The 23241-nt window shown below is 41.6% G+C and overlaps 3 protein-coding genes across 5 annotated transcripts in view; 1 reads left to right on the forward strand and 2 right to left on the reverse strand.

Annotated features, from left to right (window-relative positions):
* The window catches only part of myh11a (myosin, heavy chain 11a, smooth muscle), a 35722-nt gene extending 28280 nt beyond the window's left edge, over positions 1-7442 (forward strand). For 2 of the 3 annotated variants that reach the window (XM_071913927.2, XM_078282569.1), the window contains exons 30-41: positions 71-223; positions 502-750; positions 1151-1363; positions 1762-1974; positions 2112-2273; positions 2719-2847; positions 2931-3019; positions 3140-3263; positions 3665-3873; positions 4477-4585; positions 4900-5072; positions 6112-7442. In XM_071913927.2, the coding sequence (XP_071770028.1) occupies positions 71-223; positions 502-750; positions 1151-1363; positions 1762-1974; positions 2112-2273; positions 2719-2847; positions 2931-3019; positions 3140-3263; positions 3665-3873; positions 4477-4585; positions 4900-5072; positions 6112-6256 (1968 nt within the window). In that variant the 3' untranslated portion in view covers positions 6257-7442. Of the gene's footprint in view, positions 1-70; positions 224-501; positions 751-1150; positions 1364-1761; positions 1975-2111; positions 2274-2718; positions 2848-2930; positions 3020-3139; positions 3264-3664; positions 3874-4476; positions 4586-4899; positions 5073-5568; positions 5602-6111 lie in introns of all 3 variants that reach the window. The other variant, XM_078282570.1, reaches the window with a different exon arrangement.
* Positions 7443-9655: 2213 nt separating this feature from the next.
* LOC139923199 (nuclear distribution protein nudE homolog 1-like) lies at positions 9656-15214 on the reverse strand. Its single transcript, XM_071913922.2, has 9 exons — positions 15096-15214; positions 14590-14713; positions 14235-14388; positions 13599-13747; positions 13341-13477; positions 12827-13003; positions 12151-12236; positions 11858-12012; positions 9656-10369 (listed from the first exon to the last, which is right to left on the reverse strand). Exons 2-9 carry the CDS (start codon positions 14673-14675, stop codon positions 10276-10278), a joined length of 1038 nt encoding a protein of 345 aa, XP_071770023.1. The 5' UTR covers positions 14676-14713; positions 15096-15214; the 3' UTR covers positions 9656-10275.
* A 2214-nt stretch (positions 15215-17428) lies between these two features.
* Positions 17429-22583, reverse strand: LOC139923212 (pannexin-1-like). Its single transcript, XM_071913938.2, has 5 exons — positions 22403-22583; positions 20200-20321; positions 19332-19531; positions 18247-18751; positions 17429-17578 (listed from the first exon to the last, which is right to left on the reverse strand). Exons 1-5 carry the CDS (start codon positions 22581-22583, stop codon positions 17429-17431), a joined length of 1158 nt encoding a protein of 385 aa, XP_071770039.2.
* Between the last annotated feature and the right edge of the window lie 658 nt (positions 22584-23241).

Raw genomic sequence — 23241 nt, forward strand, 5'->3', positions numbered from 1 at the left:
GTGCTATAGTGCCCTCTGACAGCAGGATGGAATTAAAGTATTGACCTTTGACCTGGTGTGCTTGCTATAGGAGCTGCTGGCTGAGGAGACACGTCAGAAGCTGCAGTTCTCCACCAAGCTGCGGCAGGCGGAGGATGACAAGAACAGCCTGCAGGAGCAGCTTGAGGAGGAGATGGAGGCCAAGAGGAACGTGGAGAGACACGTCTCCACCCTCAACATCCAGGTCAGAGGTCACACCTGGGGTCATTGAGTTGAGGAGTAATCTAGAAGATAGGGGAATAATAAAAAAATATGATGAGAAAAATGAATAGGATTTCCATTCGTTTTTTACTGAGAGATGCAAGTAGGAGGTCTCAAGTACTTAGTCTTGACCTTGGAACATGAACACTAAAAGAAAGGTATCAAATTTGAGGCAAATTTACTTGAGATCAAGGGCCAGATCCCTTCTGTCATTGTTTTTCACAGTCAGTGTGTAAACAAAGTCCCTCTCTCTGTCCACAGCTGTCAGACTCCAAGAAGAAGCTGGAGGAAATGTCAGGCAACATTGAGCTGCTGGAAGAGGGCAAGAAACGTCTGCAGAGGGATTTGGAGGCGGCCAACACCCAGTTTGAGGAGAAGGCCTCTGCCTATGACAAGCTGGAGAAGACCAAGAACCGGCTGCAGCAGGAGCTGGAGGACATACTGATGGACCTGGATAACCAGAGGCAGAACGTGTCAAACCTGGAGAAGAAGCAGAAGAAGTTTGACCAGGTTAGTTGAATCAGGGACATCAGAAAACACTTAAGATAACTTTAAGACTTTTACTATTAGAATAACATATCACTACAGAAAAAAATCTAACAAAAATAAATGGAAGAGAATCATTACACAGTGAGATATCTACCATTTGAAAATAAGTGACACCCACTCTTACAAAATGATTTTTATCACATTAAAACAAATTATGGTACTTTTTAAAGGATAATGGGAAAAGTCTAGTTTACAGTGATAACACTTCTACATACTGGATCCTATAAATATAATTTTAAAATCCTATTTTAGGATTTTAAAGATGGTAATTCAAAAACAGATGTATAACATTTTGGGATAGAACTCTTTAATTGCAACGGAAATCATTGATCCATGGTCCTCTGTCCTGTCTCTCCTCCAGATGCTGGCGGAGGAGAAGAGTATCTCCAGTAAATACGCAGATGAGAGAGACCGTGCCGAGGCCGAGGCCAGAGAGAAGGAGACCAAGGCTCTGTCCCTGGCGAGGGCGCTGGAGGAGGCCCAGGATTCCAGGGAGGAGCTGGAGAGAGCCAACAAGGCGCTGAGGACGGAGATGGAAGACCTGGTCAGCTCCAAGGACGACGTGGGAAAGAGTGTGAGTGTTTCAACATCTCTTCTGTCATTTTATCCAAAAGGTCAATGAAACCATTTTAGACACAGGGTTTCTAGGCCTTGAAAAGCCTTGAAAGTTTGTGGCTTTGAGAAAAAAATAAAACAAGGCCTTAAAAGTTTTTGAAAATTAATGGATGGCCTTGAAAGTACTTGATTTTTTATTAAAACATAGCACCCAAATTCATCAATATGCCTCAGCTCTCTGGACCTCTCTTTATCTTAGCATCAACACCGCACATCCTGAGGGAAACCTGTGAAAATCCCATCTTGATCTTGAAAATTTGTCCAGGATGGCAAGTTTGGTTTAAGTGTTTCCATCCTTGGTTAAACTAGTAACCATCGTCTAATCATCTTCACCCCACCACCCCCACCCGTTCCCAGGTCCACGAGCTGGAGAAGTCCAAACGAGGCCTGGAGGCGCAGGTGGAGGAGATGAAGACCCAGCTGGAGGAGCTGGAGGACGAGCTGCAGGCGGCTGAGGATGCCAAGCTGCGCCTGGAGGTCAACATGCAGGCCCTCAAGGCCCAGTTCGAGAGGGACCTGCAGGGCCGCGACGAGATGGGAGAGGAGAAGAAGAGACAGCTCGTCAAGCAGGTAGAGAATTAACTTTTTCACGTTAAGGCACAAAAAAATCTTGTCTTCTTCACAAAAGTATATGATCTGATTCGTCCATTGCAGAATGTTGCACCAGCTGTATCAAGAATCTAATTGAATATGAACATTAACCGCAGGTTCGCGAGTTGGAGACAGAGTTGGAGGACGAACGTAAGCAGAGGGCCGGAGCGGCAGCAGCCAAGAAGAAGTTGGAGACAGACATGAAAGATCTAGAGGGACAGATCGAGACGGCCAATAAGGGACGAGATGAAGCCATCAAGCAGCTCCGCAAGCTGCAGGTGAGAGGGACCGAACTGTAGTGATGGAATAAATACAGTGGCAGATGCAGCACAAAGATATACAGAATATCCTTTCTAAATGCCTAGCTAAAAAACACTAAAAAACAAAATAACACTTTGTTATTCAGTTCACTGTATGCCGAATTGTAGATGCCTTATGACTAATCTGATCATGTGTCTTTACTATTTTATTCATCTAAATATTGTACAGTCTAACTTTTTCTCTATTTTTATTGTAATTTGTTTTAGATGTACATGTTTACTTTTGCATTTTGTTCTTTTTTGTGTTTATGCAATGATATACTGCACCATCCATCAGGTCAAATTTCTGGCATAAGTAAATGTACTTGGTGAATAAATTGGATTGTGATTCTCTGCCTTGTCTCTGTCTCTCTCTCTGTCTCTCTCTCTCTCTCTCTCCCTCTCTCTCTCTCCCTCCCACCAGGCCCAGATGAAGGACTACCAGAGGGAGCTGGAAGATGCCCGCTCTGCCAGGGAGGAGGTGCTGTCTACTGCAAAGGAGAGCGAGAGGAAGGCCAAGAGTCTGGAGGCTGAGCTCATGCAGCTACAGGAGGTAACACTGTAGATCACTGTAAAAAAAAAAAAAAAGCAGAAACCTAGCCTGAGATAACAAATGCATTTCTAATGTGTTCTTAGGAACTGGCTGCCGCTGAGAGGGGACGGAAGCAGGCAGAGGCCGAAAGAGACGAGCTGTCTGATGAACTGGCCAGCAATTCCTCTGGAAAGTGGGTGGAGATTTTCACTCTATTCATTACAGTGCAGTTACTGCATTGCCTCAACAGTGAAATGAATGCAGATGACAAATGATGATTGTGTTTGATTTCTACTGCACTCCTTGTGTGCAGGTCAGCCTTGGCAGATGAGAAGCGTCGTCTGGAAGCTAAGATCTCCCAGCTAGAGGAGGAGCTGGAGGAGGAGCAGAGCAACATGGAGATCCTGAACGACAGGCTGAGGAAGAGCACACAACAGGTAATGAGACTGTAGCAGCTGCTTGAGAGCTATCAGGTTTCACAAAGTCTAGAACTAAGATTGGGGGGTGTGGTTTTTTATTTGTTGTTGTAAAATATGGGCGTTGAGAAGCCCTTTGAGACTGTAACTGTGATTAAGAGTTATATAAATACATTTGATATGACTTGACAAAGTGCAAAGGTCTCAATGAGAATATTTATCAGTGTTTGACTTATCCACACCTTTAAAACAACAGCAATTATTTAACATGGTCTCATATACATTACCTTCAATTCAAGAAATTCATTGGCACACGAAGATCATCCAAAGCACAAGTGCAAAACATAACTGACTGAATATTGACAACATCTCCCCTCACACCTCCCTTCATCCCCCCTTCACACCACGCTTCCCCTCCACAGGTGGACCAGCTGAACAACGAGCTGCAGACGGAGCGCAGCACCTCCCAGAAGAACGAGAGCGCTCGGCAGCAGATGGAGCGCCAGAACAAGGACTTGAAGGCCAAGCTGCAAGAGATGGAGAACCAGGTCAAGTCCAAGTTCAAGTCCTCCATCACCGCCCTGGAAGCCAAGGTGGCACAGCTGGAGGAGCAGCTGGAGCAGGAGAACAGGTCAGGGCCATGGACACATTCAGAACAATTCCAGTGTTATTCATATAGACATTTGCCATATTTTGTAAAGATATGGGCTGTGTAAAATTGAAATTAATTAGGTAATCCTCAGCCTTAACACTGAAATACATCTTTTTTTTTTTTTTTTACCTTTTTTAGGTCTAGTCTAGCCTTTCCTTCCATCATATTCTATTGACATTTGAACATCTTTTCACACAGCTGTTGTCTAGTGAATGAATATTAAATATATATCTAATAAATTAATAAATGATTGGCTAGAACTGGCTAGAAAGTGAAAATGGTCTCTTAAATGCTTTTACGACGTTATATTCATGGGGGAGGAGTCCCAAAACAGGACTGTGATGGCAAGACATTGCTATATGGACTCTAGTAATGACAAAATTATCAATTGTATCATCAAAATCAATACAAAAAACATTTTTTTTCCTAGACATACATAAATATTCATAGCTCAGTTAAGAAAGATAGTAGTTTATTATAGTGTTCGTATCCATTTTTCACCATTTGATGTCATTTAAAAATGACATCAATTCTACATTCATCCTAAATCTCACATTGAACTCCTTGCCTGTCTTCATTCAGGGAGAAGCAGGCAAGCGCCAAGGGCATGCGTCAGAAGGACAAGAAGGTAAAGGACCTGATGATGCAGGTGGAAGACGAGAGGAAACAGGCAGAGCAGTACAAGGACCAGGTATGTTCAGTAAACTCACCCACGCATAAACATACACATGCATGAGCTTATACAGTATGTATGTACAAAAACAGACACACTTCTCAGTCCCAGGCATTCAGTTGTATGTGCGCACACACATTAAAGTACATGCTGTGTACATCTAAATCATTTTGTATTACATTTTATATGTAACGGACGTGCTACAGAAGTAGACAATAGTAATGATTTTAATGAAGACTATTTTAATGGCCTGCATGATGCCATCATGGTACAAAGTACATGAAACATCGAGAGATTACTATGCATGTACTGTATATTCCCACTGTCCTTAGGCGGACAAGTCCACCGCTCGCATGAAGCAGCTGAAGCGGCAGCTGGAGGAGTCGGAGGAAGAGTCCCAACGCGCCACAGCCGCCCGCAGGAAGCTGCAGCGGGAGCTGGATGAAGCCACCGAGGCCAACGACGCCATGAGCCGCGAGGTCAACTCGCTCAAGAGCAAACTCAGGTAAAACAAAGGGTCAAAGAGTCTCTCTCTCTCTCTCTTCATCTCTCTATCAATCTATCTATCTATTATCTCAGGCTAGAGGAGTGTGTTTTTCCATTTCTCTTTCCTCCACCCTTTATTCCAGTGAAATGCACTGTCACATGCACTACAAAAGGGCACAAACACTTACTATGCAATCTTTAGAAAAATAGTGCAATGGTAAACAGTCACTATATGTTACAAAGCATTGGCTATATTGTGTGTTATCTTCTAGGTACATATGTGCATGTGTTAAATATGGATATTTTACCATGTATACATCTTTTCACACAAATCAAAGTGTTGGGATCACTGTGCTCACCTAGGAGTGTTAAAGAGCACCCATCCACTGTAGCACTCTTCAAATGTTTGTAAGCAAACAGAAGCATGAAGACTGTGGTTATTTAGTTTACAATTAATTTAGTGTAACCAGGCATTCTGAGCACAAGCGAAACAACCATGTCCATCTCTATTACAGAGGCAACCCTGAACCCAAGGAGTAACGCAGCAGGTACCTCTGCGCCTAGTTACCCATCTCCATCGCTTAATAACTTCCCATGACTTTTCAATCCCCCATGCACTCTCTTGATTCTATCATTTTCCTAAGCCTAACAGAGGGAAATATGGTTCATCGCTGCCAGTGAATTTGTTTGAAGAAAACGTTAGGTAGAGAGGAAAAACGGCACTAATGCGCTTACATTACAGCAATTTCCAACTGGTGACCATATTTTTCTCTGTGCTTGGTTTAGCTGCCATAAACCAAACTCATTTTCCTGGGCCAGGAGTCAAATGAGTTAGAAAGATAACTGGCGTGCTTAACCTGTAACAATAGCACAACCTCTACATCCTGTATTTCACAGATTGTCACTCGTGTGAATCACTCGAGTGGTTTTCAAGCAAAACTTCACAGACTCGAAAACTTGTTACGCAACCACTCTTCTCACTGTGGCGGTATGTTTTTTGTGTTTGTATTTGTGCCTCTGCGTCTGTGTGTCTTGTGTGTGTCTCTGTGGCATTTTAGGCGTGGAAATGAGCCCTCCTTCAGCAGCGCACCTCGGCGTATGGGAGGAGGAGGCGGCGGCGGCCGGAGGGGGGTGGTCGATGACGCCTCAGAGGAGGAGGCGGACACCCAGGGCGACTTCAACGGAACCAAGTCCGCGGAGTAAAGGGGAGGGAAACCAGACGTCAAAACAACCAGATTTCAGTATTACCTACCGGGGCGGATCTGCCGCTTAAGCAGAGAATAACTTCAAAACCTGATATGCTATCTAGTTCTTCCGTATCACTTCAAAATATATACTTCTTCCAATTCCAGTAGTGTACCGATCTATCTTCTGTTTCAGAGCACCTTTTCCTCGACACATAAGAATCAAAAGGACTTCAGAATATCAACTAGGTCCGCTGTTTTGGTGCCTCTGATGATGTGTGATTTGCTGTTCTTTTTTTTTTACACTGTTTTGTACTGCACTGAATGACCGATACTTCCTTATGCAAGGTTTTGTACCCACAAATAGGTGCGTCTAATTATATGCCTTCTACCACTGTCAGCAAAGCCAGGTATCTCCACAATAAGTCACTTTAGAACCTTAAGCAGAGACATTATGTAAATCTATAGATCTATTTCTATTATCAGTGACTCTCGTCCTGTCGCCTGTGACTGCTGTTAGCGTTTCAGAACAGCACTGACGTGGTTTATCAGATTGGATTTGTAGAAAGAGATTTCTACACCCAAACTGCTTCCAGTCAGTGCTGCTGTTTGTACCATTATCGAGTGTACTCAGCTACAAATGTGTGTAGTCCAAATATAAGGCTTTTAAAATACTAATTAATACACATTATTGAAGAGTTGCAGCATTAAGAGTGTGGAGCAACTGCTCAGTTTTGTCAATGGTTCAGACAGTGAAAACCACCATACAGTGCTTATGATTAATAATATTTATAAACCTGTCGAATTAAGACAGCAATGAGAAAAATACAAGCTGTTCAACTTTTTTAAAAGTCACCGTTTTTATATTATTTGCACCTTTCTTGTGACCAGATTTTTAAAATTACCTATACTCAAATGCAGTACTGACTGAAATGTGTGGTCGGATGGGCTTTAGGGTTTATCTTAACAATACAATTAATCATGAGCTAGTCAGTATTTGGTACTGTGCAGCACTCCCAAGGCACATCCATTTTCTATTGTTTCCATGTCCAGATTTACATTTGTTTAAAAAGACCCTGGTCACCCTAAACCAATGTATACTCTCATTCTACTCTTGTATGTAATCAATTGATGTTTACATGACACCATTTGTATCTATTAGGCTAACTGTTGAACCACCTGCACAAGAAATAAAGACTGAAAAAAAAAAGGTTATGATTTTTTTTCCTTTTAATGTTTGTTCACACTGTATAGTAACAACAGAACATTATTTTTATCTGCTAAGTTCAATACAAAATTGACTGCAAACCAACAGGATAAAAGATAGGTACAGTACCTCAGGCACATACAGTTTTAAGTCCAAACACAGAAGTAGTTGCAGAGGTGTTACATACAACACCTGAATACACAGTGGTCATGGGTTACAAGTACAGTAGCTCATGAGAAGTGCAGCAGGAAAGAGAAGCAGGTCCTCCATTTTTTTCAAATTTATAACCCGCCACTTAATTCCTACACACAAGCTGCTTAGTAGAACATTGCAGGATACTCTGGTAACTGCTGTGTTAGTTGATATTTAGATTCGTACTGTAAGGTTTGCTTATGGAGCCTCTGGGGGGCAGTGGTGAGAACTTGAGGTTAAGCAGAAACACTTCAGGGATAAGCATAGTTCTACAGTTAAAAATGTGAATCGTTCTCAAGATGATTCCCCATTCATAACATCTCATCTCATACTAAAAGGCAGGACAAGTGGTATTACAATATAGGCCCTATATACCTACAGAAATATACTATGAACTGTGCTTATCTTTGACCTCTGTTAAAATCTATTATTGCTATTATATCATTTCTTTTCATGTCTCCTCCACTATAACATTGATGGTGGAAAAGGTCTCAGCAAAGACCCACACCAATCAGAAACCTATTACTATACATTCAGTAGTGCACATGCACCAATCTAACTTCCATACTCAACAACTAAAAAGTAGTCATAGTATCAAAGTTCTTAGTAAATCAAACTAGATCACAACTCTGCAGCATGAAAAATGAATACCCTTTCTCCAAGGCAAAAAGCTTGCCTTATCCCAAATGTTCACATTCATAAGCCTTGCCTATCAGAGACTAAAACCATGATGGTCTGCTGAAGTAAGTCTGTGCAACGACAGGGAGGCAATGAGAGAAGAACCTGGGTCAAACAGAATCTGAAATCATACGGAGGGAGATTGCTTATGCTAGCCTGAAAGAAGATTCCCTTGTTTCTACATGCCTGGCAGAATCAAGGATAGATTGATTATTTCATTAAGTAATTGACCCAGGTCCGTTATGGAATTACAGCAAAGCAAGGCCTGGAGATTGAGGAGGTAATTAACATTGATGAAGGCAGCAATGGCTAAAATGCTAATGCCAATTCCTGGCATATGCTCGAATCCAGTTTTCCCCTAGAATTTCTTTATAGTAGTGGAGGCAGGGTAATATTGATTCTGGGGCCTCATTTAGAAAAATGTTGTTTGACTTTGAACTAGCATCTATTAATGTCAAGGAAAAGCTCCTTCAAATAGGCATTGGGCCCTTAAGTTTATGACAGATTACTTGATTTAAGTTTGTATGTGCGGTACAGTGTATTTCACCATTCAATGACTTCAGGATTCAGCAGTAAACATAATTTTTCAAAACTTTGGTGTCTGGGTCCATGTTCACATGGTCTTTGTGACTGGTAAAGCGTTAACTGATGCAAGTGTTGCTAAATACTCGATTAGTCCAGTGTCCATAGTGTTTATGTCAGGGATGGGCAACCATGTGCCATAGAGGGCCAAGAGTCTGCAGGTTTTCATTCCAAACAAAGACTACAGCATCTGATTTCACTGATTAGCACACCTTCAACCAGAGAGGAGGAACTAATCACTGAAATCGGCTGGTGTAGTGTTTGGTTGGAATGAAAACCTGCAGACGCTCTGCCCTCCATGGCACATGGTTTCCCATCCCTGCACTCTTAAAAACAATGTGTCATTTTAACACATCTGTGTGTCTTCTTTGGACAACATACTGTACATTTGTGATACTTTTAAACATAAGATATGTTAGGCTAATAACTACATATGCTGTGATAAAATGTATTATCATTAACATATGTTGTGCTGAAACGTAACAAATGTGCGTTGTCCCAAAGACGGCACACAGATGTGTTAAAAATTACATCCTTTTTCTTGCTCAATGCCTGCTAACTGAATTCTTTGTTTCAACTTGCTGTCTTTGCACAATAAATAGTATACTTGTATAGATTTTAGCCTTGCCAGAAATCATGTCAGAAAGAATGCTTACAATTTTACAACATTTCTTAGTATTCAAATTGTTGACAAATAGTTTAGGTTTTGATATCACAAAAGTTGGACGAAAAAAAAAAAAATCAACCATTACTCTTATATCAGAGCAGCTTTTCATGAACCACAACTTTGGTTTGAACTTGGTCATAAGCACAAAATTTGTACATTAGAGAATTTTTATAAATGAGGCCCCAGGTTCTTGGTCTCAAAACCAGTGTCAGTTCCAGTGCCTATAATGGATTATAACTGGCTTTTATTTGGATACTTACATCATGATCTATGGACAATTGTGCTCTAACTACCCTACATCTGTTTTCTGTGCGCAATAAGGTTTAGACCCTCAACAGCCCTATCCTGCTTGATCTATCACTGAAGATAAATTAGTAGACATAGAAGGGATTTTTTGGGATGCTACTCACCGCAGGGTAAAGGTTAGGAGAGAAAGGAGAGTGTGCAGTGCGGTCGAAAAGTCCTTGATGTTACACATTGATAAAGTTGTAGTATAGCATCAAATGATATGATACTAGTCAGAGGCAGCAGGAGTCTATGCACTGATTATGTGGAGCACGGAGCAGGGGAAGTGGCTTTCTCCTTCAAATAGTTCAGCAGGGCATGTGGTGAGAAGGGAAGACAGCTCAGTTCAAAGTCCCACTGCTGTAGTCTAGTAAGGAGGGGGGGGGGGGGCAGGTATGTAGGGCAGGGGGTGGCTCGCTTTCTTCTCTCATAGCAGGATCTTGACTCCTCCCTGTGGAGACTGGGCGCCCTGGGTTACCCCTCTTGGAGGTGCCGGCCCAAACTCTAGCCGCTTCACCAAACTGCAAGACAAGATGTAGCACACGCACTCATGAGCAAAACGTACACAAAGAAGTCCCAATGCTACTCATTCTCAATATTCTTTGGCTCGTACAGACCCCAAAAATTAAAATATACATTCAATGATTTTAATCTTTCTTAGATACATCTAAGGAATATTTTCATGAACTTAAATATCTAGCCATGTAATATGGGCCTGATTCAGATCTTTGTGCAGATTGAGATCCACACATTTGAGCTATTCCTGTTCAGACTTGAACTATTCCACATGTGAACTGAGGATTTTGGGCATGCCTTTGCTTGCATAAAGGTTTATTGAAAATCCTTGGCTTCTTTGTCCATCCCACTGATATGGTGGAAACTCGGGCCATGGACTTTTCTCATTTTCATGTCCTTCAGCTGAGGAATTGACTTTAGATTCTGTGCAACCTTTAGTTCACGTTTATTTAAGACGATGATGGCACGCAAAGATTGAAAAACACACAAAAAAAAAAAAAGGGTTACCTAGAGTAACATGGGAGAGTTGTCCACTGTCCACTACTCTGACTATGCCAATCCATCATTCAAGAACTTAACAAAAAAGATGCCATACCTCAATGACCCAAGCCCTATCCATGTGGAAATGCTGGATGCACAAGGCGTCAGTTAAACTCAGTACATTTAAATGATTTCTTGGCACCCTTTGTTTGCACTGATAGTGCCATCTCTTTTGATGATCCCTTAAAAATTCAACCAACTTGTGTATGAGATGAGGCTGTGTATGAGTGTGTATGAGTCTGGAAGTAAGGCAAGAGAGGAGACAGTCCGTGCATAAAAAGCACATTCCAAGCATTCAATCAGTGGACAGAGATCAGATCATTATGCTTGTTTTTTTTAAACATTTAGTCAATTTTAATGAACACTGCTTATTACTCCAAACTTGCATGTGTTTGCAACAGTATTTATAAACAGTAACACTTTTTAATTGGAGATGTGTCAATCTGCTCAACACAATAGAGATTTAACATGGGTGCAGTGCAAAGACTGGCATATTGCCCGTGTTTACTACTGGATTCCACTGGAAACACTGCTGTCACTGTAGGTAAGGACAAGTAATTAATCCTATTGAAATTAATTGCACTTAGTCTACTATGTGTGTAGATTCAGAGCCCTCCAATCCATTTTTTATGCCAAATTTTATGCCTCAGCAGCTGTTTTAGGGCAGGGCGTTCCCCAAGAGCCTGACAATGTTGCTCTACGTCTCACTGACTTTCAATACGGAGGAAAAATCTTCTGGAACCAACATGAAAAGAGGGACCAGTACCATTTATGGACAGAAAATCATGAGTCAAATGTTTCACTTCCTGACAGACAACGTTCCCCACAGGCTGCATTCGCAGTCCGGCTAGACTAGGATTGCCTACTTTAACTTGTTTTTTTAATATGCAAATAAACTAAACTAAGAACTTATATGATAAGAATTTAGATTATACAGCTGTTGTTGTCCTCACCTGTCGTACTGAGGAGGAGGGCTCATGCTGCTGGCCTGGACCTCAGGACCTCCTTCTAAACCTGAGGGAGTACCAGGACCAGCTGGAAGTGCCGGTCTGTTGGTGGATGTGTCGTACACAAAGTCTCGACACGACGCCAACTTGGACTCCAGATTCTGGCAGAGATAGCATAAAATAGTCATCAATCAGGTCATATATGCAAAATCCAAAGTTGTGATTATAATAACATTCATCAACAATACAGTTCGTACGTGCTGTAGTATATATTTAAATCTCTTATTTAAATCTCTTACTCCAACTTTTCTCAGCAGCTCCCCTACGATGTTGAGTGCAGATATTCTAGCCGACGTAGTGAGGGGAGTCCCTGTTAGGCCATCACCTGAAACAGCACAATTACAAGCAGATGTACTGATTAATTTTTGAAGACCAAGACGAACATTTACAAACAAAATAGAATAGCAGATAACAATTAATTAGCTGATTTTTATAGCATCATAGACTTACATTTAGTGTTGTGCAGCCCCAAAACAATAAACTGTTTTGCCATTTTTATCTCAGTCTAACATAGGGGTGATTTAGATGAAGTTGTTGTATCATTCACATGGTAGGAAAGATGTGTGAACCTGAATAACACAATTTTTCCTGAAACAAATTGAGGTAGGCAAGCATCTTGTTTAAATGGAAGCTGAAATGCTTCCCTCACATGCTGCCATAAAATGTTTGCTATCTCCGTAAATAATCTGATTCTCTATCTACTAATTACAGATTGTTTATAAAAGTTCAGATGGGTCCACTGAATTATTGGGATTCAAGTATTATTTGCATTAGTTTGGGGTAATGTGTTATGAGTAACTGCATCCAATACCAGCAGCCAAATAATAGTGCTTTTTTAAAACACAAAAAACACAATAAAAGCATGATATTGCACAATAGTAGTCGTCACAGTAGTCAAGGAAGTCTTTTATTCACCTCGGCGGATGCTGGATGCGGGGGGTGTGGCAAACGAGCTGATAGGTTTAGAGGGCGTGGCAGGGAGGGAGGGGTTCCCAGCTGACGGGCGTGGGAGCTCTGTTCGATCTGTGTCTTTGCCCAGGCTGCTGGACGGCCGTCTCTCCTTCTGCTGTACAGCCAGCTCCTGCCGAAGGTCTGCCTCAAACAGAGAGCACAGATACAACCATGCAACTCACTTTGCATACCTGACAAATTCCAGTGCAATATGTTTCAAGAAGCATATCCCTATTCATGGTATATATATCACTTATTGATTAAATTATTTAAGTCTGTATAACAGTGTTAGGCAATATACCTATATAGAATGCAACTATATATCAAATCAATAGGCCCAGGATTTGTTGAATTAAGCCAGCTATCAAAATTCACAGAGTCAGGCATAATCACCGGCTTCTGGAGTCTAGAATGGTCACAATCAGCAATTTTTGTAAACTTAAGAAGTCTCAGTGCGTGTGTGTGTGTGTGTGTGTACCTCTGGCTTCGTCCTTCAGCCTCTGAACAGACTCAAGCAAGTTCTCTTTCTCATCCAGCTCACTCTCCAGAAAGGCATTCCGCTCAATGACATGGTTCATCCTCTGCTCAAAGTCCTCCAGAGACATGATGGTAGCCCTGGTAGAAAATTGAGAGTCTGGGTTAGTGTGTTTTAGTGTGTATCAAGGTCAAAGTTAGCCACATGCCGAATAAGTACTACGCAAACCACTAAAATTGATTTATGTGTTCAGACACTGACCTCTTTGCCCTCTCCAGGTCATCATTGGACTGCTCTAGCTCTCTGATGTATTTCTGCAGGTGGTCTCTGACTGCTGTGGTCTGAGCCAGATCTCCCTCCAGGCTTGAGATCTGCCTGAAAGCCTCAGAATGCTGTGCCTCAAACTTCTCCTGCAGACACAAAGCAAATGGCACAGAGTCATTAAATTAATTGGCAATCCCAGATTTGCAGTGTCATGGCAGATTACTGGATGCAGATGCCAGCTTTTTATTTTTCCCCATCAGTTTATAAAGAGGGTCTGTGTGTGTCTTGTAGACATTTACCAAGACAAGTATCCTTTTCAGTGTTCTGTCTCTACCTCCCTGTCCCTAACCGTCCTTGAGCAATTACGGGTTTTTAGCACAATCCTGTATTCACTCCTTCCATTAATGTTCCTTCCCCGTGGACTACTGAGCAAAAATAGCAGTCAGCTGCTTTATAGCTGGGCAGAGAGTTCCTAGCGGTACTGGCAATGATGTGGTGAATGTGGGTTGCCTAACAGTTCTGTGTTTGTGTGTGTGTAGGAAGATAAAATCTATTTCATGTCATTATTTGGAGCACCAGAGCTGTGTCCAGTTCTGCAGAGTCCTAGGCCTATTTACGGTCAAGGTGCTCTACCTTGATGCTTTCCAATTCCATGCGGAGTCGGCTGTTGTCTGACAGCAGCTCTTTGTTGCGAGCCTCACAATGCTTCAGCTCCGTTTCCAGCTCTGCCTCATAGTCCCGACTCATCTGCTGGAACTCCTGCAGCTCCTCCTGAGCCTCCTCAGCCCTAGTGGCAAATCCACGTTAAACTCCACCAAATTAACTCACAAGTGTAATCAAGCCTTGTAAAATATATACATAATACATAATTGTTTTTAGATGTAGCTATTGAAGAAACAGCAGAAATGTAGTAAATGAATCTTGGGTCTATTCTGTAAGGGGGTTCTATGGTTCTAACCAATAAAATCCACCTGCTTTGTAATGTTACCTTTGCTGGTGTCTCTCTGCCTGCTCCTTCCAGAAACCAAGTTCCTCTTCTAGGGACGCAAACGTGTGCGGCCCTGGCTCTACCATGTCTGCTGCTCTGAGTCAAGACGATGGGGGTGAGAGACCTAAAATATTATAGAACTCAAAACGTTATTATTTATCATGAGAGCACCGTCATCCTCACCACCTCACCCCAACCACACAACTGTTAACAAACGTTAGTCAACACCACTATGCATCATACCTATGCCATTATACTTCACTGTTGAGAGGAATGTTAACTACAATAATGTGTCTATTTCTTGCTGGTTAATCCAAGTAAAGTAAAAGCTAATGCTAGTTAAACTGACGCCACTTCTTTAGCTAAGCTAACAACAATGTAGGCAAGCCATGATTTCGAGCTAAGCTAACGCTTGTTCTTTTGATAAGCTAACGTTGGCAAGCTAGCTAACGTTACGATTTAGGGTTTCCAAATGACATGAAAAAGCAGAAACTAGAGAAACTCACCTGCATGCAAATTACTCCTTAAAATCTCGAGAGGTTAGAGTAATGTTGAAGTCGGGCTAGGTTCTCCTATTTTCTAACTTACACGAACTGTTAGGTTAGGTCGCTTTCAGTGCTCATCTCATCAACCAAATATAAACGGAGCTTCAATTCCCGAACGCCATTGGTGAATAGAGATGTTGACGCGGACGGATTATCCAATCATGTTGTTGAATAAACCAAAGTCCACGCCTCCTTACGCCTGTGTTCCTGGCTGCTGCAACATGAAGAAAAAACAGTGGCCTGTTGCCTCCTTGGTTGAACTCAGAGAGATATTCTAAAACCCCACTGTGCATATGGTTGAACCAAGACTGAACCTATCCTCCCTGACGTTTTTTTTTATTTTTTTCAAAGAAACTAGAAAGGTCACTTTTTCTGAGGAGTGTTCCAGCTGAGGTTTAAAAGTGCATTACTTGTGTAATAACTGTGTAATAAATCATTAGTCACTTAACGTTTCTGATTATCTATCTATCTATCTATTTATCTATCTATCATGTTTTATCCTAATATCCTCACTGATTGATTTATTGATTTATACTACTCACTGTGGGGCTATGCATTTTAGTCTGGCCATTTACTAGCATCTGTTTGAATTCCTGAGTATCCAATCTTACTGAATTATTAGTTATTATTCCAATTGACCAATTTATTGTTACCAAGTTATTGTTTACCCTTTGTGCTGTGCTTAAATTAACCAGAACTAGATTTTCAAATTTGCAAAGAAATTCATATATTATACAGTATAGATAGAGAATTTTGAAAACGATAAAATACCAATTAATGATAGAACTGGGAACTACTGGGAATAACTTTGTATATTGTCGAATATATGTGCAGCTGTATCAAATAAACAGAGTCACGGTGATGCCTTTACTGTGTACTACTAAAAAGGCAACTACCATAATGACCACAAGTGAAATGAAGGAATGAATGGACATGGGAATGAATACACAGACAAACAAATAATTAAACAAATAAATAACTGACTCATTTACTTTGTATTCATTTAAATATTAGTTCTGGGTTTAAAAAAAAAAAAAGGAAATTATTGCATTTATTAAGAATGTACATGCAGCACAGAGCAATTGCAGCATCATTGTAGGGACATAAAACTCTGCAGGACTTTCTAGGGTTTCCAACCCTCCCAACTTTTGCAGAAAGCCTCACAGAATCAGCGCTAGAACGCTTTGAGAAAACAAGGAACAGAGTTGTACCTTTTGTCACTGGAGCTGTACCATTACTATGTTTTCTACCAGTAATCTAATCTGAAAAATTCCTGAATTCAGTATGTTTCATGAGAAGAATGACATTATGGCCATTAAGGATGGAGAAAAACATCCATCATACAGTTATAATGTGATACTGACCCCCATGATATTGTATATTAATGCAATATCATAGCAACTTACTTCTGACTATAATTTATATTTCATTACCCTAAGGGATATTAATTGAATCTAAAACTCAAGAGTTACCATCAAGTTGGAAAACCTAAGTGTTGGCTTACTTTCATACAACATGCACATCTACAGCCAACTGTTAACAATACATTTACACACAAATAAACACATGCTTTACAGGTCAACTGCTACTGTCTAGACAAAGCTACTCCAGTGGTTCTTAAAATATATGAAATTCTTTCCCTTAATGTTTATTTTAAGCTTCCTTAGCATGGGCGAGCTTTCATCTGTCACTACACCCTCGTCATACCTCTACACCGACTGTAAATACATCTGAGTCCAATCTTCAGAAACTTCTCCAGAGCGTCCATGGGCGAAAATTGACACCAACAAACTTTTCTATCATAAAGAGGCTAAGGATAGGCATGGGCAGCTGTGTAGCAAATGAATGTACACAGCTTTGAGCCCTAGGAAAATGGCTTACATTGTAAATTATGATTGGAAGGCATTTCAGTGATCCTGAGAACAATAACAAATACCATAGAGAAAAAGAGTAACATAGGACTTTCCTTTCAGAAAAAGAATACAAACTATTGGTCAGCAGCAGATCACCTTGAATCTAAGACAGTTTCTTTTCCTTGGAGTCGCACTGTATTCACAAATACTGTATATATAAAAAAAAAAAAATGGGGCTTGTCCTTATCTTCAAGTCAGTCATTCAGTAACAAAGTAGAGAGATCTGAGGAAAAATAAAACATTTTTGAAGGTTAAATCCTCCACAACATCAGCAAATTACAGCAAGAGGTTGGCATGCATACTGCTGCCAATTTCACTTGGACAAAGCGGCCTCCTCTGTGAGACTGAATCCTCTTCCTTACCTCTTAGCTCTCAAAGAAATTACTCCTGGGGTTTATTAGTTTCTTTGCTGTTCTTGTCTGGGCGAGGCTTCTTACTGTCCACCACATCCGTCTTCACCTGACCCAGCGTCCGCAGCAGGCACATGGTGTCAAATCCCTCATCGCCAGCCTCTTGCAACAACTCAAGCACCTAAATTAGAGATACTGTCAATGGGACATGATGCTTTTTCTTCTTTTTCTGAGCAAAAACACTGCTATTATATACACTCACCGGCCACTTTATTATTATTACACCTGTCTAGTACCGGCTGGTCATCTGTTGCTATAGCCCATTTATCATAAGGGCCAACAACTTGTGTGTTGTGAGATGCCCTTCTGCACACCACTGTTGTAAAGAGCTCTTATCTGAACATGTTAGCTTCTGTTAGCTTGAACAAGTCTGCCCATTCTCCTCTGACCTCTTTCATTCTCTCACAAGGTGTTTTCAGCCACAGAAATGCCGCTCACTGGATGTTTCTTGTTTATCACACCATTCTCTGTAAACTCTAGAGACTGTAGTGTGTGAAAATCCCAGGAGGGCAGCTGTTTCTGAGATGCTGAACCGCCACGTCTGGCACCTATAATTAGACCACGGTCAAAGTCGCTTAGATCGCGCATCTTTCCCATTCTAATGTTTGGTTGAACAAAAAACTAAATCACTTCACCATGTCTGCATGCTTTATATATTGAGTTGCAGCCACATGATTCGCTGTTTGGAAGAGGATGCTATTTGTGTTAACCAGCAGGTGTAACAAAGTGGCCGGTGAGTATAATTGTGATTGCAAACATGGCTGACACATTTTATGAGCTGTGACCCACCTGCAGACACTTGAACGATTTGAGTTCGCTCAGGTTCTCCTCCAGGAACAGCAGGTAGATACTGAGGTCGTTGTAGAAGGGCGTGACCAGACCCAAAGCACCGAAGCCTGGTAGCATCTCATAAGGTCGGAGGAAGCCTGAACTCTGGCGCGCCGGTCCCAGGGCGGCGTACAGCACCAGGGGAACCAGCAGCACGTACACCACCAGGTTGATGTAGCTGAGCAGCCTGAAGACACCCACCGCCACCAGCTTACACTGTACAGCGGACGGCACCGCGCTGTCGTTCTTCAGCAGCCCCGTCCGCATGTCGCAGGGGAACTCGTCGGTGAGGGAGGCCAGTCGGATGTAGTAGCCCAGGTAGAGGCAGGCCAGCAGCAGGGTGAGCAGAGTTAGGCCCCGGCACACCAGGTACTTCACCACCAGGCAGCGAGAGAAGCGCTTGGTCTTCAGGTATTGCTCTACCAGAGGATACTTAAAGCAGCCCTCAGTCAGGTCCAGCGCACCGCTGGAGAACAACACACATGATAGTGATACACTAATGTGCTTTCATGCCTATCCAATCCCCCAATGGCAGCCCAGTCTCATGAAATTATGTGAAGTGAGCTTGATGTCTTAAAATGCAATTAACGTGCACCATGAAAGGATTACATGGAGGAGACATGACTAGAAAACAGGCAGTAGTTTGATATTGAAATAGCGTGGTGGAAAATAAGGATCTGGAGGTCGGTGTGATGGATGCACATACGTTTGCCTTTAAAGTTTAATCATTTTTCATTTTCAGCTAATTTCTTATTTAACGATGACCAAAACTTTACCCTAACCTTACCCAAATTGCTTCAGTTGCCTAACCTTAACCCTAAGCTTAACCAAAGCTGTTCTACTTGCCTAAACTCAACTGTTAGCTAGCCTTTTCACATGACGAACACTTGAGAAATGGTGTGTCCAATTCATGCTATTGTCACATAATCCTTTCGTGGTGCAAAAATGTAATCTTCACACTATTTGTGTAATTTGTGTTTCAGAATTTGTTTGAATTCTGTCAGACTGTGTTGCTCAATGGTCTTAGGCGACAAAATGGTACTTACCACTGCTTGTCCTCACATGCATCCTTGCTATCTAAGGATGCCAGGTTCTTGGCCAGTTTGATGGCACGATTATAGAAGCGGTCCAGCTCCTCCATGATGAAGTTGAGGTCGGAGGACAGGTGCGGAGCTGCTGTGAAACGCCAGAACAGGGCGGGGATGTACATGAGGATGGCCAGTAAGAGCAGGATATATGGGAAGAACTGAGGAAATCAAAGAAAGGAAGAGAAAAGATTGAGAGAAGAAATGTCAGTCATTTTGTAGACAGGTGTTCAATTAACCCCTGCGTGTCCTCAGGCACATCTTCGCTATCTTGAGATAAAATACACCTTTTAGCATTTTTCTCATAGCCATGAGATAAGTGTGTAGTTATTTTCAAGCCTGTCTCATGGGATGGAGCCCCTGGAAATGTTGGTATGGTATTAGTCATAGTTTGTATTCAGTGATTTTTAGCCATTTTTGTAACCTGCAAAATGATGAAAGATCAGAAAATTAAGAGCCTCCTGGACATACCCAGCACAAAAGATTATTGTTACGCCAATGTGACCATGTATCTGTAATGGCAGCCTGCAACTTATCATTGAATCAAACTGGAAAAAGCAGTATTTCCCAAGACTTTTCAATGCCTTATATTTGGACATTTTAATATGATTAGGCCTTTAAATTTAGGCCTTTTAACTTAAGTAAATACCAAATTAAACTGTTTTGGGGTTTTTTCAGTTGACACAGAATTTATTTGGCCCGGCCATGCTCTATTGAAAGTCATTAATCCTCTTCAAGATTCAAACAGCTCTAGCCCCACCACCACCCCAACACACACACACACACACACACACGCACACACACACACACAGCATTAATGAGCCTGTACCTTGTGTAGCCATAGTGGGGAACTCTCAGCTTGTTGCTGCACTGCTGCCCAACAGAAGGAGTCTACATAAGCTGCCTGTCGCCAGGAGAAGTTAGTGGGAGCAAAACAGCTGATCTGGGTACCTGGTGAGGAAATTGAAGAAATCACATAGAGCTGAGAGGCTTTGTGGTGATTCAGAGAATAGAAACAATCCAGTAAACAGTACAACAAGTGCCAGCATTCCCAGACTGTCCCTCATGACCTAATTTGTTGGTGGGCTGTTTTCAGCACACATTGTGTCAATAATTATACCCTCCCCTACTCCATTATGGTGGCTGTACAGTGGGAACAGCAATCTGGCATGTGTAATTCATAGATGACCCAATGAATCAAACGATGGACTCAGTAGTATTGAGGCAACAGGGAGTGTCATGGTAAAATTACAGTAGAATATATCCTCACTACAGAATTTTTCTACATTGGCATTATCATTTTTCTGTATTTTCCCATTTATGATGTCGACCGTCACTGTGGACACAGAAGTGTGAAAAGGGTTTATTGATATGTATCGGTAGAGCAAATTTCAAAAAGTTTAGATCTGCTTGCATCAATATAAAGTCAATCAAGTTTGGTTGTGCATGCAAAAGCGAAAACGTTGTACCAACATGAAATGTTTAACTTGATTGATTGATTTGATTGCAGTTATATTTACATCACATATGGAACAGATATTTTTATCCAATCACTTTTTCTTGTCTAAGATCTCATAGTGTTGATTTTTTGCTTTACTGATAAACTGCATAAAAACAAAAGGTTTGCTTCCCTCTCAAGAATTCAGGATTCCCACCAGCAGATATAATACTGTGTTTACAGTCTTGCCCTGCTGGAGAGCACTGGGATATTTAAATACTGGCTTTTTAAGGAGGCAGTGAAGACAAATGACCAGGACTTCTCCAATATTAATATCAGAATTTGTTTAACTTACAGTTTTATATTGCTTAATCCTTATTGGGTCAAGTTTATATTGGCTGTTTTTCAGAGTGGGAACGAGGTCACAGGAATGCTCAACTTAACTACTATTATAGTAAAATATTTTTCAAAAACATCCATTATTAATTCATTACTTCTTGCTGCTGCACTTAAGTCTAAACTCTCTTACCTCATACACTGAATGTAGAAAATATTAGGAACATCTTCCTGGTATTGAGTTATAGCTCGTTTTGCACAATCCACATCTCAGTTGTCTCAAAGCTTAAAAATCCTTCTCTAACTTGTCTGCTTTTCTTTATCTACATCTCCTCCTTTGTGACTGGTTTCACATCATCAGTGTATTGTATGAAAAAGTAGGTGTCCCTAGTAATATATCACACATCTTGGCAGCAAGAGAGCAGTTTTCTCAAGGTTTGCAATCCCATAATGCAGGCATCCTGTGAGGATGTGGGGGCGCTGACAGGTGGTAACAACAACAGACTATGGCATGGGCTAAGAGGATTACATGGATTTGGTGCATTGATGATGGAGCTGTATTTTCTCTTTACAGTGACAAAGACATCTTCATACTAACATAATAAGGAGGAGAGAGGCAAAACACTTTTAAACAAATGTCAAAATGTGAGCAACGCATGTGCATCCAGGAGGGAAGTAAAGGTATGTGCAGGTTGTAGTCTCCCCTCTTTTTGGGTGGGCCACCCTCCTCCTTAGCAGCACCCCCAACTCTATGACACCTGTTTACCTTACAGTCTATCCACCTATCAGCCTCATATAACAGCTTGGTTATATAGGAGGGGGGAGGGTCACAGTTCTCCTCAGCAGTCCGCCTCTCTATCTGGGCGTTGATTATGTAGCCTACAGTATCAGTATCACTATCAGAGTCAGTGCCAGTGAAACACAGAAGGGTGGAGTCTCAGCTCACACACCTCCTCTTTAACTGTATTCCCACCTCTTTCTCTGGCAATATAGAGTGTAATTCCCACCTACATGCGTTACTGTCATCCAACTTCTACATGCATTACATCAGTGTGTGCTTTTAATTCAAACAAACGTGAGTCACACTGAGGAGGGACGGACAAAGAAAAGCGCGCTAGGTCATAAAACGATAGGCTCCGTCAGGTTCACCGTTTAGTCGACACTTAATTGGCTATTTTTACTGCATGATGAAATATAATTGCTTTTTAGTCTCAACAGGTATACATGTTACATTTTAAGATGCTTAAATTCAACTCACCAACTGACACCTCTTGGGCAAACGCGAGGGAGATGAGAAACAAAGGGAGACCAACCGCTAGAAATGTGACTATTTTGTCTACTGCCAGTTCCAGGCGCAGTCCTTTGTACTTGGACTCTGTCGGATCCTTCAATAAAAAGTCGGAGAAAACATATTCGGTGGCTACGTGGGCAATCGCCATGGCAAACGGGAACAAAAAGCCGGTATTGTCTAATTAGGAATAGACAATCACTAGGCTATATCCGATGCCAAAACAAACTGCGTCTGAGGTTTAAGTGATGCGAGAATTCCCACAGTGGAGAAATGTAATTGAATTATTATGTAGGCTAAACGACCGGGCGTTATTGTTTCCCCATTTCAATTGATAGCCAGCCGCCTGACTGTGACTGATAGCTGAACCTCTTGTCCCGTTACTGTACCCAGACACCCAGACATCAGAGGCAACAGGGGGGGCTGGACCCCTGCAGGCCGATAGAGGGCGCTGTCCGGTCTGTATGTGCACCTGCCAAACATAAATTACCGCGCCCGTCCCTACAATTTGACATAATGGGAGAGAGAGAGAGAGAGAGAGAGAGAGAACCAGTGATGTAGTGTTAAATATAGGGTAACCGACGAGGATGAACTTGTTATCATCATTAGGTGAACAACAACGAAAAGATTATCAAAGTTGATCTATATAGCCTAACTTAGATTTATATCAGTTTAAGACGGTGGGTGTAATTTCAATTTCACAAATGAAAAGGTGGGTAAACTAAGTTATCCACATACACACATAACATCATCCATCTACACATAACAGATAGGCCTACTTGGTGTAACCCTAACCAGAGATGTTTTGC

This window comes from Centroberyx gerrardi, chromosome 3, assembly GCF_048128805.1.
Source record: "Centroberyx gerrardi isolate f3 chromosome 3, fCenGer3.hap1.cur.20231027, whole genome shotgun sequence".
NCBI classification, from domain to species: Eukaryota; Metazoa; Chordata; class Actinopteri; order Beryciformes; family Berycidae; genus Centroberyx; species Centroberyx gerrardi.